Source organism: Heteronotia binoei, chromosome 12 (genome assembly GCF_032191835.1).
Source record: "Heteronotia binoei isolate CCM8104 ecotype False Entrance Well chromosome 12, APGP_CSIRO_Hbin_v1, whole genome shotgun sequence".
NCBI lineage: Eukaryota > Metazoa > Chordata > Lepidosauria > Squamata > Gekkonidae > Heteronotia > Heteronotia binoei.
This window is the reverse complement of record NC_083234.1, coordinates 25,878,981-25,895,256: the sequence shown is the minus strand read 5'-3', so window position 1 is coordinate 25,895,256 and position 16,276 is coordinate 25,878,981. Positions and strand designations below refer to the sequence as shown.

The 16,276-nt window shown below is 46.0% G+C and overlaps 1 protein-coding gene across 2 annotated transcripts in view; it reads right to left on the bottom strand.

Annotated features, from left to right (window-relative positions):
* The window catches only part of KIRREL3 (kirre like nephrin family adhesion molecule 3), a 1,087,808-nt gene that overhangs the window by 391,882 nt on the left and 679,650 nt on the right, over window positions 1-16,276 (bottom strand). For both annotated transcript variants that reach the window (XM_060251091.1, XM_060251092.1), the window contains exons 3-4: window positions 12,232-12,381; window positions 6,263-6,412 (exon numbers count right to left, since the gene is read on the bottom strand). In XM_060251091.1, coding sequence (XP_060107074.1) covers window positions 6,263-6,412; window positions 12,232-12,381 — 300 coding nt within the window. The remainder of the gene's footprint in view (window positions 1-6,262; window positions 6,413-12,231; window positions 12,382-16,276) is intronic.

Below are 16,276 nucleotides of genomic sequence, written 5' to 3'. Positions count from 1 at the left end.
CCCTCCCTCCCTCCCTCCCTCCCTCCCTTCCTTCCTTCCTTCCTTCCTTCCTTCCTTCCTTCCTTCCTTCCTTCCTTCCTTCCTTCCTTCCTTCCTTCCTTCCTCCCTCCCTTCCTTCCTTGTGGCTCTCAAACATCTGGTGTTTATTCTATGTGACTCTTATGTTAAGCAAGTTTGGCCACCCCTGGTCTATCCAGTGGAGCTTACTTCCAGGAACGTGTTCTTAAGATTGCTCTTAAAATCACCCCACTTCAAAGAAGAAGATGCTGTAAGGCCATCTCCATGCTTGAGAGGAGATGAACAGACCATAATGTCAGGGTCTCAGTTAATTACTCTCAGCATTCCACAATTAAGGATACATCTGCTCATCAATCGCCATTTTGACATTTATTTCATTCACTGTGCTTCCCCCCAGAATTAACCTCAAACAAATGGTAACCATATAAACTAAGCTTGCTATTCCTGTTTGGTCTTTGAATCTGTTAAGTATCTTCATTATGCTGGATTTACTGCTCATCCTCTACTTATATGTATGGACTGGTAACTTCCATTTCATTGTATCGGAAGAAGGGAGTGTCCACACATTATACCTTGAATAAAACACTGCTGGATTTAAAGGTGACACTGGACTCCGAGTTTGTTCTTACAATTGCTCTGTAAGTGGATCAAAAAGGACTCATAGCCATTAAATATATACTCAATGGCAGGGGTGAAATAGCAGGAGCTCCTTTGCATATTAGGTCACACCTCCTGATGTAGCCAATCCTCCAAGAGCTTACAAAAATAGCCTTGTAAGCTCTTGGAAGATTGGCCTAATATACAAAGGAGCTCCTGCTAGAATTCCATCCCTGCTCGATGGCCATGTTGCATTTTGAAAAGAAAGAAACAAAGAGTGGTGGATAGAAAATTAAAGTTCTTCGTATTAAAATGCATACACCTAATTTTTAAGTGTACGCTAGTAAGGTAGGAACACAACAAACAAGTGTTTCAAAACATGCTCCTCATAAAGACGTCAGAGTATGGGATCAGCCACTGCTTCCTTCTTTTGCGCACACCCAGTGGCCAAGCCAGGCTTGCTGCTTCTGAGATGTGTGAGATGGTCCTTTTATATACATCACTGGAACTGGCAAAAAGTGCCAGTAGATGAAATACTGGAAAAATTAGAGGTAGGTAAATTCTGTCTTGAATTAAATGACTTTTCTAACTTAAACTTGTGTTACCAGAATTTAATTAATCCAGAGTAACTGCATAACTGGTTCTGCATTTGCTGTCATTACTCCACATTTCAATCCCCACATAATGCCTCTAAAGACTGGGGGAAAAAACCATTCGTCACCCATCCCAATTATGAGCGTGGCAAGGAGATTAAAGACAGTAATGTCTGGTGGTGCAAAATGCCATCAAGTCACAGCTGATTTATGGTGGCCTCATTGTGTTTTCCAGGGCTTTTTTTGTAGCAGGAATTCCTTTGCATATTTGGTCACACACCCCTAATGTAGCCAATCCTTCAAGAGCTTACAGTAGGTCCTATACTAAGAGCCCTGTAAGCTCTTGGAGGATTGGCTACATCAAGAGGGTGTGGCCAGTTTGGTGTAGTGGTCAAGTGCGCAGACTCTTATAAGAGAGAACCAGGTTTGATTCCCTAGTCCTCCACTTGCAGCTGCTGGAATGGCCTTGGGTCAGCCATAGCTCCCGCAAGAGCTGTCCTTGAAAGGGCAGCTGCTGGGAAAGCTCTCTCAACCGCACCTACCTCACAGGGTGTCTGTCGTGGGGGAAGAAGATAAAGGAGATTGTAAGCCACTCTGAGATTCTGATTCAGAGAGAAGGGCGGGGTATAAATCTGCAGTCTTCTTCTAATATGCAAAGGTGTTCCTGCTGTAAAAAAAAAGCCCTGGCCAGTTTTCAAGGCAAAGGCATTCAGATTTTCAGAGGCAGTCATTGCCTGGCACTGCATCAGAACTCTGGACTTGCTTGGTGGCCTCCCATCCAAATACTATCCAGAGCTGACCCTGCTTGAGATTGGACTAGCCTGGACCATCCATGTCAGGGAAGGAATAACTAATCCAGGTTAAATGAAATGGAGAGGGCACTCTATTATTCTATTCTTCAAACACATAATATTCAAAGGGGGTCACACTTTCCCCCACAATTGTCAGTCTTCTTAACATTTTAGATGTTGATTTCCAAATCTGGCTTCAAACTCGGCTTTCAGATTCCAAACTTTCATCTTGACATCACATTTTGACATCTGGCTGTCGCTGATTAAATACGGTTATATACAAAATGGACTAAATGTCATTATAAGCCCCCTATCAGATAATGTCAGATGTTGCAAAAAGCTTCAGATGTCAAACACCTACAAACAAACACCGTGTCTATAGCAAAGAGCTGGACAGTAATTGCACTCCAGAAGAAAGATGAGAGAATATTAAGCATCCAAATCCTCAGAGGAGAATTTTTAGGCCAGGTCGTTTTAGTTTCTTCCTAGATATCGGATCATATATCTCTTCAGTAATCTTTAGTTTTAGCTCACAGCAGTGGGAGGGGGTGGGAGTAGGTCTTACAAAGCTCCCCAAATTCAGTATACCAGTTCTCTGCCAGTTCAGTGCATATTTACTCAGATATAAAACACATGATTACTCCCTGGTAATTGTGCATAGTACCATAGCACTAGTTTGGGGGGTTTTTTACAACATGACAAATTTCTCCCTTTGATATTCAGCTCTCCTGAGATTCAGCTGCCCTCTCTCTTGCTCCCTGTGTTACTTTGGCAGCCTGTATATTGCTCGATGCTGTTCAGTGGGTTGGGCTGGTGTGCTGCCCCCTTCCTGATCCCCCAGGTTAACTAATCAAGCCCTTGCTGAATTTCAGATCTACTGCTGCATAGTAACACGGCATGAGCTTGCTGAGGGAAGGAATGCCAAGCAACATGGATAATGAAGTGACCAAATAATGAACCTCAGGAATAATGAAGTGTTCAAATCATGACCTACCCGAGACTGAACCAGCATGTAATGAACAAGCATATACCAAGCGTATGCTTCAGCTAATTCTGGAAAGGAGGCCTTTCGGAAGGCAAACAGTGATTTGCCTTTGAACCTGCCCTCACAAACACAAGGTTTCAGGAAACTCCAGGCAAGTGCCAGGAGGGCAACCTGTGTTGTATGTAGAACTGGGAAGAGCCTAGGGTTGCCAAGTCCAATTCAAGAAATATCTGAGGACTTTGGGGGTGGAACAAGGAGATGTTGGGGGTGGAGTCAGGAGACATTGGGGGTGGAGCCAGGAGCAAGGTTGTGACAAGCATAATTGAACTCTGAAGGGAGTTCTGGCCATCACATTTAAAGGGATCGCACACCTTTAAAATGCTTTCCGTTCATTGGAAATAATAAAAGATAGGGGCATTTTCTTTTGGGGCTCATAGAATTGGACCCCCTGATAATGGAGGAAGAAGAAGAAGAAGATATTGGATTTATATCCCGCCCTCCACTCCGAAGAGTCTCAGAGAGGCTCACAATCTCCTTTACCTTCCTCCCCCACAACAGACACCCTGTGAGGTGGGTGGGACTGAGAGGGCTCTCACAGCAGCTGCCCTTTCAAGGACAACCTCTGCCAGAGCTATGGCTGACCCACGGCCATGCTAGCAGGTGCAAGTGGAGGAGTGGGGAATCAAACCCGGTTCTCCCAGATAAGAGTCCGCACACTTAACCACTACACCAAACTGGCTCTCCAAATAAGGTGCCCCTATCCTCCATTATTTCCAATGGAAGGAAGGCATTTTAAAGGAGTTTGGGCCCTTTAAATCTGATGGCCAGAACTCCCATTGGAGTTCAATCATGCTTGTCACAACCTTGCTCCTGGCTCCATCCCCAAAGTCTCCTGGCTCCACTTCCAAAGTCCCCAGAAATTTCTTGAGTCAGACCTGGCACTAAATGACCCCGTCTGCCCGGAATTCCTTGTGGTAGGGTAAAACACAGCAAGGCTAGAAGGAGGCTCCCATGGCATTATCACATCACCAGCCAACAGATTAATCTCCTCCCTTCAACAACTGTGTCCCAAACACCAGGTTTTGCCTGACAATAGCTAAGCAGGGCCAAAAAGCAAAAAAAGGGAGGGATCCCTGCTAAGCCTCAGAACGTATGAACATATGAAGCTGCCTTATACTGAATCAGACCCTTGGTCCATCAAAGTCAGTATTGTCTTCTCAGACTGGCAGCGGCTCTCCAGGGTCTCAAACTGAGGTTTTTCACACCTATTTGCCTGGACCCTTTTTTGGAGATGCCGGGGATTGAACCTGGGACCTTCTGCTTACCAAGCAGATGCTCTACCAAGAAGAGATTTTTCTTACTCTTCTGTTTATTTTTCTTCCTCCTCCTACCTTCAGTCTTGAGTACCAGGTGGTCACAAGAATTGGTGCTTAGATGCTGCTACTCTATTCCAGCTAGCCAGGCCAATAAGATTTTCTTCTGAGTCTTACCCCAAGACCAATAAATAGGGCAGCACAAGTCATCAAACATGCCCCGAGCTGTAGCAATTCCTAAGGGAATTGCTATGGCCTGTGATCTTTGCCGGGCTTCCTTCATGTCTATGATATATTGGAGAACAACTCATAATGAATTAACTTCAGCTTCCATTCTCTCTTTCCCACAGCTCTCCATCGATAAACACTTTTCAATCATCATAACATCTTGGCTTCAGGTAGCTTCAGGGGGGTTGTTTCAGCAGTATATTTTGTATTTCCACATAAATCTTGCTTTGGAAAAAGCTGTTACACATCCCAGAATTGTCAGGTGTTGAGTTATAAATCTAAATCAATCCCGGCAAACAAACAAATATTTCTTAATGAAGATTTCCCCATACGCTTCTGTCTAGTGTGGGAGAGGGGCGAGGATTTGAGAGAGAAAGAAAGGGGTATTATGATCACCAGCAGACTTCAGAAATCTATTGCAATGATAGGTGTTTAATCCTAAAACAAAGGCCAGTACCTACAACTTTAAGACAGAGATGGTAATAATATGAAAATCAGTGATTTGTCCCACCAACATCAGTGGTGTAACAAATAATTTAGCTTTTTGGGTTTTTTAAAGGAAACTGAGCTGTGAACTTATATTTGCATAGGTGACTTGTTCTCAGCATTTCAATTTCATACAAATGCACCATTTAACTCAGGTTGGAACTGGATACTATTCTAGCTATAGGAATGCAGCTAGAAACCACAGCCAAATGTTCAAGTTCTTCTTCCCCCCTAATATTTACATTCACTCTTCCCTCCTGTGACCACACCAGGCTGTATTTCTACACATGCCATGGCACATGGTGGCAAGAAAATGACACAGATGTGGTGATAACAGATGGGCAGTTAGGGGCGATTCAGAGATGCCTCAGAAGCCGACCCAAAAAATCCTTGCAAATATGAACATCTGCTGCCCAGCCCCATTCTGTACTCACCCCATCCTCTGGCGGCCTCAGAGTGGCTTAAAAAGCTACCACTGTTGAAGTGGTGGCAAATTTTTGAGCTGCAGGCCAGTCGCCTCTTTGGCGTCTGGCCGGGGAAGTGTGCAAGCAAGGCGCCTTGGTGGCATGAAACCGCCAAGCTGCCCTAAGCCATTTCCAGCTGCTTCTTCTTTTTTTGTAAAAACTAGCCAGAGTGCTTGACTTGCTGGGGGAGAAAAAGAGCAGTCCAGCTTCTGAGGTGCCCCCTGCCTAATCACACCAAGTCACCTCGCAGACAGGATAGGACCGCCTTGCCAGGTAGTGTGTGGATGGTTTTGGATGGCTCTTTTTGGGCTGGCCCAATTTGGGACTCCTCCAATCTGCCCCTAACTGCCCATCATCACCCATAGTTTGTCTGTTATAAAGCAAGAATAAAGACTTGACTCAGGGAGGCCATTTTTAACAGCAACTTTCAACTTTCAGTGTCAGTCCTGACAACACTTCCTGTGACATCAGCAGACTGTGCATTTCTGCACTCCATGCCACTGCATGTTTTGTCAAGGGAATGACACATGAAAGTCTTCCTATCATAGAGAAAGAACAAATATTTGATTCAGGGTAGACATTTTCAGCCGCAGCACTGCCATTTTCAATGTCAATCCTAACTTGAGCATCACATATGGATCCACCATAAGACGCTTACATGAGTTAATCCAGTCACATTTCTTCTTTGGAATTTAACTCTCTCATCAAGCGAGACATTTCGTTCATTTGAAACACAAGGAAGAAAAGAAGACACTCTACAGTCTCCCAGTAAGGACCACGGACTTACCAAGAACAGTCAGCCGGGCTGGTCTGGAACGGATGGCTGCCTGAATGGCCTGGCACTCATACACAGCGTCATCTTGGAGATCAGCTCTCAATATCTTCAGGTGATGCTCCCCAGACAAATGGTCCCCCACAACCAAGTAGCGGGGGTAACCTGTGGAGTATGACATACAAGGAAGGTTGTAGGTGTACAATAAGCATGTGTAAATGGGTGAATCAGTCCTTCACCAACACAGGGAAGACTGGGAAGGAAACATCTAAATAACCAGACTTGACAGCACCACATGTTCTCTAGGTCCCTACAGAAAGCATTAATATATTTCTCCCTCAGTTAGACCATAATGAAACTTAGCGTCTCAGTGATAGGCTTGCTAAAAAGGTAGTCCCCTGTGCAAACACTGAGCAAGCAATGTTAGGCTTGTTAAAAAGATAGTCTCTTGTGCGAGCACCGAGTTGTTACCAACCCATGGGGTGATGTCACATCATATTTTCTTGGCAGACGTTTCTTGGGGTGGTTTGCCATTGCCTTCCTCAGTCATCTACACTTTACCCACAGCAAGCTGGGTACTCATTTTACCGACCTCAGAAGGATGGAAGGCTCAGTCAACCCTGAGTCCAGTTTCTGCCGGGATCGAACTCAGGTCATGAGCAGAGCTTGGATTGCAGTACTGCAGTCTCTGTGTACTCTGTGCCATGGGGCTCCAAAAAAGCAGATTGTGTGACAAAATATTGGAATGTACAACTTCACACCAAAGGATAAGGTCAGTCACATGGTTGAATGCTGCCTACTGAAGAGGGAGATGGGATTATGGACATATGGACATATGAAGCTGCCTTATACTGAATCAGACCCTTGGTCCATCAAAGTCAGTATTGTCTACTCAGACTGGCAGCAGCTCTCCAGGGTCTCAAGCGGAGGTTTTTCACACCTATTTGCCTGGACCCTTTTTTGGAGATGCGAGGGATTGAACATGGGACCTTCTGCTTCCCAAGCAGATGCTCTACCACTGAGCCACCATCCCTTCCGACACACCAATAATTATTTTACCTGGGAGAAGGCTTAATTTAAATCCTTCTCCTTGGTACTTCAGCTTGGGACAGATAATACTTTCAGAATTTAAGGTGGATGGAAAGAGAAACTACTGCTCAGAATGTGCATGCTCATCTCAATCTTTCCTCTAGCAAACAAATTTTAATGTTTGTTCCAGTCACACCTGACAGCATCGCAGCCTGGGATGCAAGATGGGGAAGCTTGGGAACAGTTGCCGGCTCTGGGCTTGAAAATCCTTTGAGTTCCTAGGGTGGAGCCCAGAGAGGATTGAGTTTGTCGAGGGGGCTCGGCAGAATATAATGCAATCCACCTTCCATTTTCTGCAGGGGAAGTGATCTCCATAGCCAGGAGATCTCAAGTCACCTCCTGGAGCTTGGCAACCCTAGAACAGCCCCAAGAAAAAGTGTTATTAAGCTATCAAAATAAGTGCCAAGGCTGATTCCTGGGAGTAACTAAGGGCAGGCAGGGGGTATGAGGGTCAGTACTAGCTTCCTCAGCCATAGAATCTCCTGCGAAATAAAGAACCACTCTATTTTTGCTTTTTGCTTTGGTTTTTATACCTCACTTGTCTCTACCCTAGAAAGATCCCCATGGCGCAGAGTGGTAAAGCTGCAGAGTAAAGCAGTCCTGAATTCTGCTCACGACCTGAGTTCAATCCCCACAGAAGCTGGGTTCAGGTAGCCGGCTCGAGGTTGACTCAGCCTTCCATTTTTCCGAGGTCGGTAAAATGAGTATCCAACTTGCTGGGGGGAAAGTGTAGATGACCAGGGAAGGCAATGGCAAAACATCCTGTAAAAAGTGTGTTGTGAAAACGTGAAAGCAACATCACCCCAGAGTCAGAAATGACCGGTGCTTGCACAGAAGACTATCTTTACCTTTTTTTTGTCTCTACCTTAAGGAGTCTCAAAGTAGCTTACAATTGCCTTCCTTTCCTCTCCTCACAACAAGCACCTTGGGAGGTAGGTGGGATTGAGAGAGCTGTGACTGGCCCAAGGTCACCTAGCAGACTTCGCAGGGAGGAGGTCTGAGGAATCAAACCTTATTCTCCAGATTAGAGTCTGCAGCTCCTCACCACTACACCATGCTGGCTCAAGAGGAGTCCAAGAACCATGAAGCAGATCTGACAGGAAAAAGGTGGATAAAAGGCCAAAGCAAGAAAAAATTGAGCAGGGTGGGGGGTCGGGGGGGGGAGACAGCTGGATAGTTAAGGTAAAATGCTTGGAAGTAGGGCAGCTGGCATAGCCTGAAGAAACCAGACCTTTCCCTGGACAAGAAGTAGAAGACTGCAGATTTATACCCTGCCCTTCTCTCTGAAGCAGAGACTCAGTGACTTACAATCTCCTATATCTTCTCCCCCAACAACAGAGACCCTGTGTGGTGGGTGGGGCTGAGAGGGCTCTCACAGCAGCTACCCTTTTAAGGACAACCTCTGCCAGAGCTAGGCTGACCGAAGGCCATTCCAGCAGCTGTAAGTGGAGGACTGGGGACTCAAACCTGGTTTTCCCAGATAAGAGTCCACACACTTAACCACTACACCAAACTGGCTTCCTCTGGTATCGGTGGGAGATTTACCACTGGCAGGCCTCTTCCTCTACCATTGCATTGTTGGCTGGTGTGGAGAAATGAGGGACCATCGATAATGCAGAGACATCACTTCTGGTGTTATGTCGCCACATAGGGCTGATACTCTAGTATTTGCCAAAACCCTCTGCCTGAACCACAGAGGTTTTGGCAAATGATAGCGTGTCACCCAATGCAATGAAGTACATTTCTGGATTGTGCCAGAATTATGGCAAAAGTTTTGGGAGAAGAAACATGGGAGAGCGCAACATTGTGTGCCCGGCAATGTTCTTCTAGGGAACTCTAATGGGAACTGTATGATAAAACATGGGTCACGTCAGTATGGAGCCAACCCTGGGAAAGGGGTGTTATTCTTCAAAGGTCTGCAGAAAGCCCTATGGAATGCAGACTCCAAATGAGCAGAGCTAGGCTATTCTGATCCAGACTCACAACCTGACAGATGCTTACTTTCATGCGGGTAATTATTATGCCTCTTATCAACACAAAAATGATGCCTGCATCGGAGAGAGGGACATGATTAAAATGTCTTGTTTGCTGGGGCTTAGCAGGGTACCGATAGCGGATGTGACCATCCCCAGCTTTGCCTCTCCAGATACTCGCGCTGCTGTAGGGGGAGAGGTTGCAGCCGCAGCCCCCTCCTGCAAGCCTTCCTGGGCCTGATGATTAATGAGCAGTGAAGCAGAGGCAGCTTGGTTTACTCTCTGTGCTTCCCCTGCCTTTTTTTCCCCTTTTATTTTAATTTTTTTTTTTGCTGCTGCTGCTGCTTTTCAAGCTATCAACAGCAGGATTTGCTCTCATGAACCGCAAGAAACACAAATGAAGGGTTTGTTTGTATTTAGCTAATTAGATGACTAGCTGAGTGGGTATCTGCACAAGCAGGCTCACAAAAGCAGTCCCAGCAAAGTTAATTGCCGGAGTTGCTCAGAACAATACGTCAGTCTCGTTCCTGTCCGGAAAGTTGTGCTGGCAGAGTCTGGTTTTTCTCTGGGAATAAATTGTGCAGATCTTTACACCTAGAGGGGCTACAGCTAGCGTTTCCAGTTGGGAAATACCTGGGGAATTTGTGAGTGGAGCCTGAAGAAGATTTGCAACCCAAGGTGAGCTGAAGAGAAGGCACTTCCTCTGCAGCCTAACTTGATTCCTGCTGAAAGTGGAATAGACTCATCCGCATATAAACTAGGATGGGCAATGTCTTGCTACCACCTCCCACTGCTAATCAAATGAGCACCAGGTAGAAAACTGAGGAAAAGAGATGTCACTTCTGGCTAAAATCTGGCCACAATGTCACTGATGTTCTAGGACTTTGCTGATCTCTAAGGTCTTAGGATGACTTTCCTTTCCACGCCCTGCCCCCCAAATCTCCCAAGGGGTTCTAGGCATGTGCGTGGAACCCCTACTATGGTTTATACATGTTGGGTTTGAGGAGCAGAGCTATTTTTTGTAGCAGGAACTCCTTTGCATATTAGGTCACGCACCCCTGATGTAGCCAATCCTCCAAGAGCTTACAGGGCTCTTCTTACAGGGCCTACTGTAAGCTCCAGGAGGATTGGCTACATCAGGGGTGTGTGGCCTAATATGCAAAGGAGTTCCTGCTACAAAAAAAGCCCTGTCAAAAGGAAGAGAGAAAGAAAGGACAGGCAAATTCCTTTTCCATCTACTATTTTGGCATAATTTATTTGAGCAAAGTTTAGGTTGTTCAATGCTCTGAGGATACAGCCAGCATACGATATCTATCTCTGATGCCTCTATCACCCCCCTGGGTACAGTAAGAGAATTGCTCGCATCATTGCTCTGAGGCACAGAACAGTATTCCCCTTTTAGAGTAGGCTCAAGAGGCTTTGAGATGGTGTGGACCAGAATTTTTATAACTGTCTCACATCCGGAGGTGAAAGTCTGATGATCACAGTGGGCCAAGCGGCCTGGTGTTCCTTTTTCAAGTACAGATGTAGGAAGGATGCTCCACACGGCAAGGTGTATATGTGTACAGCGGGGTCTCATTAGAAAGTTTTACTGCAAAAGATTTGGGGCACAACTCAAATAGGGTTCCACAGGCCCTAATTAGGATTGTCAGTCTCCAGGTGGCACCTAAGGATCCCTCGCTAATACAGCTGGTCTCCAGACAACCAAAATCAGTTTCCTTGGAGAAAATGGCTGCTTTGGAGGGTGGACTCTATGGTATTATACCTGTTGAGGTCCATCCACTCCCCAAACCCTGCCCTCCCCAGGCTCTACCCCCAAAATCTGCTGGTATTTCTCAACCCAGAGCTGGCAACCATATGTATCATAAGTTTCAGTGGACCAAAAGTAATTAGAAGACTTGTTCCTGTTCATATACATCTTACAGGTATAAATACACGCTAGAAATACTTCAGAGAAACTAAGTTTTGTCACTGAATGGTCTCCAAACATTCGGCAACACAGTCCAGGCCCCAATAATGTCCACTACGAGCATGCTGAGAAGAAACCATAATCTCCATGGTTCTTGACAGGAATAGATGCTGCTGTGCATGCTGAGAACTTCTATATGTTCAGCTAACTGTGTCCTCTTCCAAAGCGTTAAGTTCCAGATAATTCTATTCCTTGGGCTCAAGTGAGGCTCATTGCCCCTTCAAGTCCTATCTAGTATCAATTTTTTTCACCCTTTGTTGCTGCTACTTATCTTCCAAACTCAGGGCTTGATCTTGGTTTACTTTTGAAAGGGAGTTACCTATGCAGACATAACAACTGCAAGCCATCTGCTATCTAGACCCTGTGCTTATTTCTATGTTCCAGAAGGCAATTGCCAGAAATTGAGCTAGAAGAGGGTCTTGAGCTGCTGGCCTAAGGGGTATCAGGCAGGAAAATGGTGTGTGTAGGGTTTCCAGCCTCCTTGTAGGGTTTGGAAATTGCCTGGAATTACAACTGATTTCCAGACTATACAGATCACTTCCCATATTGAAAATGGCTGCTTTGGAGGGTGGACTCAATGACGTTATACCAAACTGAGGTCTCCCCAGTCTCCAAACTCCACCCTCCTCAGGCTCCACCCCCAAATTGCCAACCCCTTTGTGTGTATGTGTGTAGCTATGTGTGCTCCAACACCCAGTTCTAAACAAAGGGAAGAATTACATGGAGATCAGCCAAATCATCATGGAAGCTTCTTTTATAGCAGTAGGCTATAGCTGATCACATGATAACTTCTGAGGGCTACATAAAAGCTTCTAGGTCAAACATGCCTGTTATTCTCACCCTCCTGGCTGTGGCTTGCCTTGCCTACTCTTTACCCTTTGCTTCTCTTCACCATGCTCTGTCCTCACATGAAAAGGAGACAGGTCTGAAAGCAACAGATCTAGAAGGCTTACTTGAGAGATCCCGGCCAACTCCAAGAGCAAGCCCATCTTTGATCCACAGCACGATGCCGTTATATTCCGGGATTGCACACAACAAGGTCACAGGCTGCCCGGCAATCACTACCTGGTCCTGAGGCTGCTGGGTGAAGGAAGATGCTGGACCTGGGGAAAGAGACAAGAAGAGCCATCAGTACTCACATGCTAAATCCAAAAGCTTGAACTGGTGGTTTTCATAAGCCCCCTGTTTTCAGGAAAGCCCTTCAATGTTATTTTTTCTGTCCAAGAACTCCTGGCAGAGGGAAGTAAGGTTGCCAGGTCTGACTCAGGAAATATCTGGGACTTTGGGAGTGGAGCCAGGAGACTTTGGGGGTGAAGCCAGGAGTAGGGGTGTGGAAAGCACAATTGAACTCCAAAGGGAGTTCTGGCCATTACATTTAAAGGGACCGCATGCCTTTTAAATGCTTTCCCTGCATTTGGAAATAATGAATGATAGGGGCATTCTTTTGGGGCTCATAGAATTGGACCCCCTGGTCCCACAGAACTGGACCCCCTGGAGACACCGAATGCTATGCTGCAAATCTGGTGCCTCAGAAAACAGCCCCCCCCCAAGCCCCAGTTACCCATGAATCGATTATCCATTATACCCTATGGGAACTGGTCTCCATAGGGTATAATGGAGTGCCCAGCAGACATTTTCCTCCCCTCATCTGCTTTCTGATAAGCCTGAAGCAGGGGGAGGGCCTCAAAACTGAGGGAGCCCCTGCTGCCAACTGGGGAGTGGCAATCCTAGAGGGAGAGCATTTGACAATGTCTGCTTAGTTTACAAAGGGCCCCAGAGCCTGCATCTTAGAAGGTGAGAAGGGCCGACTCTGCTCAGTATTTAGATCGGAGACCACCAAGGAATTCCAAGGTTGCTATGCAGAGGCAGGCAACAGCAAACCACCCCTGAATGTCTTTTGCCTTGAAAACCTATGGGGTCAGCAGCGACTTGAGGGCACTTTCCACCACTCCGAGTGCAAGGTTGGTAATGGAAGTCTTGGAGACCATCAGATGGACCCGCTACCAATCCTTGACTGCTGGGACGCAAGGACATAGCACTGATCCCTGACCAATGGAGACTGAGGGAGTGTGAAGGTGTTGCGAGGCATAATTTTGTCTGTGTGCATGCGTATGTGCATTACATTTCCATAGAAAGCCATTTTGCCCATAGCGCTCACAAACCTGGAGCCAGTCCAGTATCAGTGAAATTTTTTATGCTTGGTCATTACCCCACTGGTAACAAAGACGACCCCTTAATGCACACTTCACTCTGCAGCTATAAGTGGACATCAGACTATCTGCCTTGAGAAGCTTCTCTGACATCTCTCAGCTTCTCATCAAGAACCCCCAATAAGCTTTTGAGAAATCCAAGGCATCCCTAGCATCACTGAAAATCACCAACTAGAAGAAATGGATGATAGGTTTTTAAAAAATCCATTTTGTTGTCTCAGTCAAAGTCCGGAGCAATTAATATCAAGGCATGAGTTCTAATACGGACATATCAAAACAGAATTCCCAAATACAGCAGAAGAATATCAGAGCTACCCTTCTCAGTCTGACTGACAGCCAAGGCTTAGCCGCCTAATCAAATCCAAACACCACACTGAGAGAAGTTAGATTCCATATTGTGCATGAATCATATTCTGAATCATTCATTCTGCATCTTTTGGTCACTGGAAGGGCATAGAGATATTCAGAGACCTGTAGCTCCAAGACGCTGGCACTTCTGAGGCTGGGGATGGGATGAAGGCACCTGTATTCAACAAGATAAGGTCTCCTGGTTGCTTACATCGAGTGGCAAGTCTGACACAGAAGCTTTTAAGGGACTTTTTAAAAAATCGTTCCAGCCTAATGGTGAAAGAAATTCCCATCACCATTACAGGCATCCTTGGCTGGGATCAGCATTTTCCTCCATTAGCCAGTGTTGAGAAGAAGAGGGTGTTAAAGTCCGGGCTTTTTTTGTAGCAGGAACTCCTTTGCATATTAGGCCACACAGCCCTGATGTAGCCAACCCTTCAAGAGATTACAGGGCTCTTATTACAGAGTCTACCATAAGCTCTTGGAGGATTGGCTACATCAGGGGGAGTGGCCTAATATGCAAATGAGTTCCTGCTATAAAAAACCCTGGTTAAAGCCAAAGCTTGCTTTGAGTCCCTTGAAGTTTTTTTTTTTTTAAATTTCCTTTAATTAGGGCTTTTTTAAAAAAGCAGGAATGCACAGGAACACAGTTCTGGTTGGCTTGTTGTCAGGAGGTGTGGCCTAATATGCAAATGAGTTCATGCTGGGATTTTTCTACAAAAAAGGCCTAATCTGTCGCCCCCTGGATGAACAGTTCAGAAAAGCCCCAGATGGCCCGTCTACTGAAAATCCTACTGCGCTGGCCTTCCCAGCTGCTGCTGAGATTTCTCCTGACTGGGCATAGACATTTTAAGTGGCAGCACTATGGAATTAGAAACCTTTTTCAAAATATAAATATAAATAAAAGTCTAATTCTCAGGATGCTGAATTCTGCATGCAAATTCTGCAACTCTTGACATTGTAGCCCCTGAATCATGCAATATACATGGCCCCACTATGCTCAGAATTCTACCTCTTAGGAGGGCTGCCAAATCCAAGTTGGGAAATTCCTGGAGTTTTGAGGTGTAGCCCAGGGAGGGTAGAAAAGAACAAAAGTCCAGTAGCACCTTAAAGACTAACAAAATTTGTGACAGGATGTGAGCTTTTATGAGTACCTTGAAAAGTGAGCAGTGACTCACAAAAGCTCATCCCCTGCCACAAATTTTGCTAAGGTGCTATTGGACTCTTGTCTTTTACCGTAGTCCCCTGTGCAAGCACCAGTCATTTCCGATTCTGGGGTGACATCACATCGTGACGTTTTCACGGCAGACTCTTTTACAGGGTGGTTTGCCATTGCCTTCCCCAGTCATCTACACTTCACCCCAGCAAGCTGGGTACTCATTTTCCAACCATGGAAGGATGGAAGGCTGAGTCAACCTGGAGCCAGCTACCTGAACCCAACTTCCACTGGGATCGAACTCAGGTTGTGAGCAGAGAGCTTGGACTGTAGTACTGCAGTCTGCGCCGTGGGGCTGCTACAGACAGACTAACATGGCTACCCATCTTGAACTATCTCCTAGGGAGGGTAGGGTTTGGAAAGGGGGGGCGGGTAACCTCAGTGTGATATAATGCCACAGAGTGCACCCTCCAAAGCAGCCATTTTCTCCAGGGGAACTGATCTCTGAATTCTGGGTATGTCCAGGTTCCCACCTGGAGGATGGCAACCTTGCCTCTTAGTGATGGCTGGCTACCCTTTTGCTTTCCATGGCTAGCATAACAAGCAAAAAATCATTTCAGGTTCATTTCTTGACATTTTCAGAAATCAAAGCCTTGATAGCACTGAAGCACTAAAAATGAAAGGACTGCTGAGCATTGAGATATTTCACCCACCCTGTGCAAGCCCTGTGTGCATCACGGAGAGTCATCCAATCATTCAGCACCCAGCAATTCCACATAATGTGCACTGAATTAGCCCAGTTACCACAGCAATCTGATCGCTTCTCCTACTTCACAAACTATTGTTGGAGTTAATGTTGGTGGCTCTCTTCTTTTCAACTGTTCAGGCCCATCAGCAATTCTTTTTTAGAATGCAGACCTCATATCATTTATCCCTTTAAGCGCTTTCTCTGAAATGGAGGTGGGCCAGTCTATCCATTTATATCTTGCCCTTCCTCCAAAGGGCTCAAGGCAACGTGCGGCCCCTCCCGCAACTTCATCCTTGCAAAAACCTTGTGAGACCAGTGTGGTTATCAACCCCCAGGGAGGGGATAGAGATCTCACTGAATTACAACTACCATCTCATCTGGAGAGCCAGTTTGGTGCAGTGGTTAAGTGTGTGGACTCTTATCTGGGAGAACCAGGTTTGATTCCCCACTCTTCCACTTGCAGCTGCTGGAATGGCCTTGGGTCAGCCATAGCTCTTGCAAGAGTTGCCCTTGAAAGGGCAGCTTCTGGGAGAGCT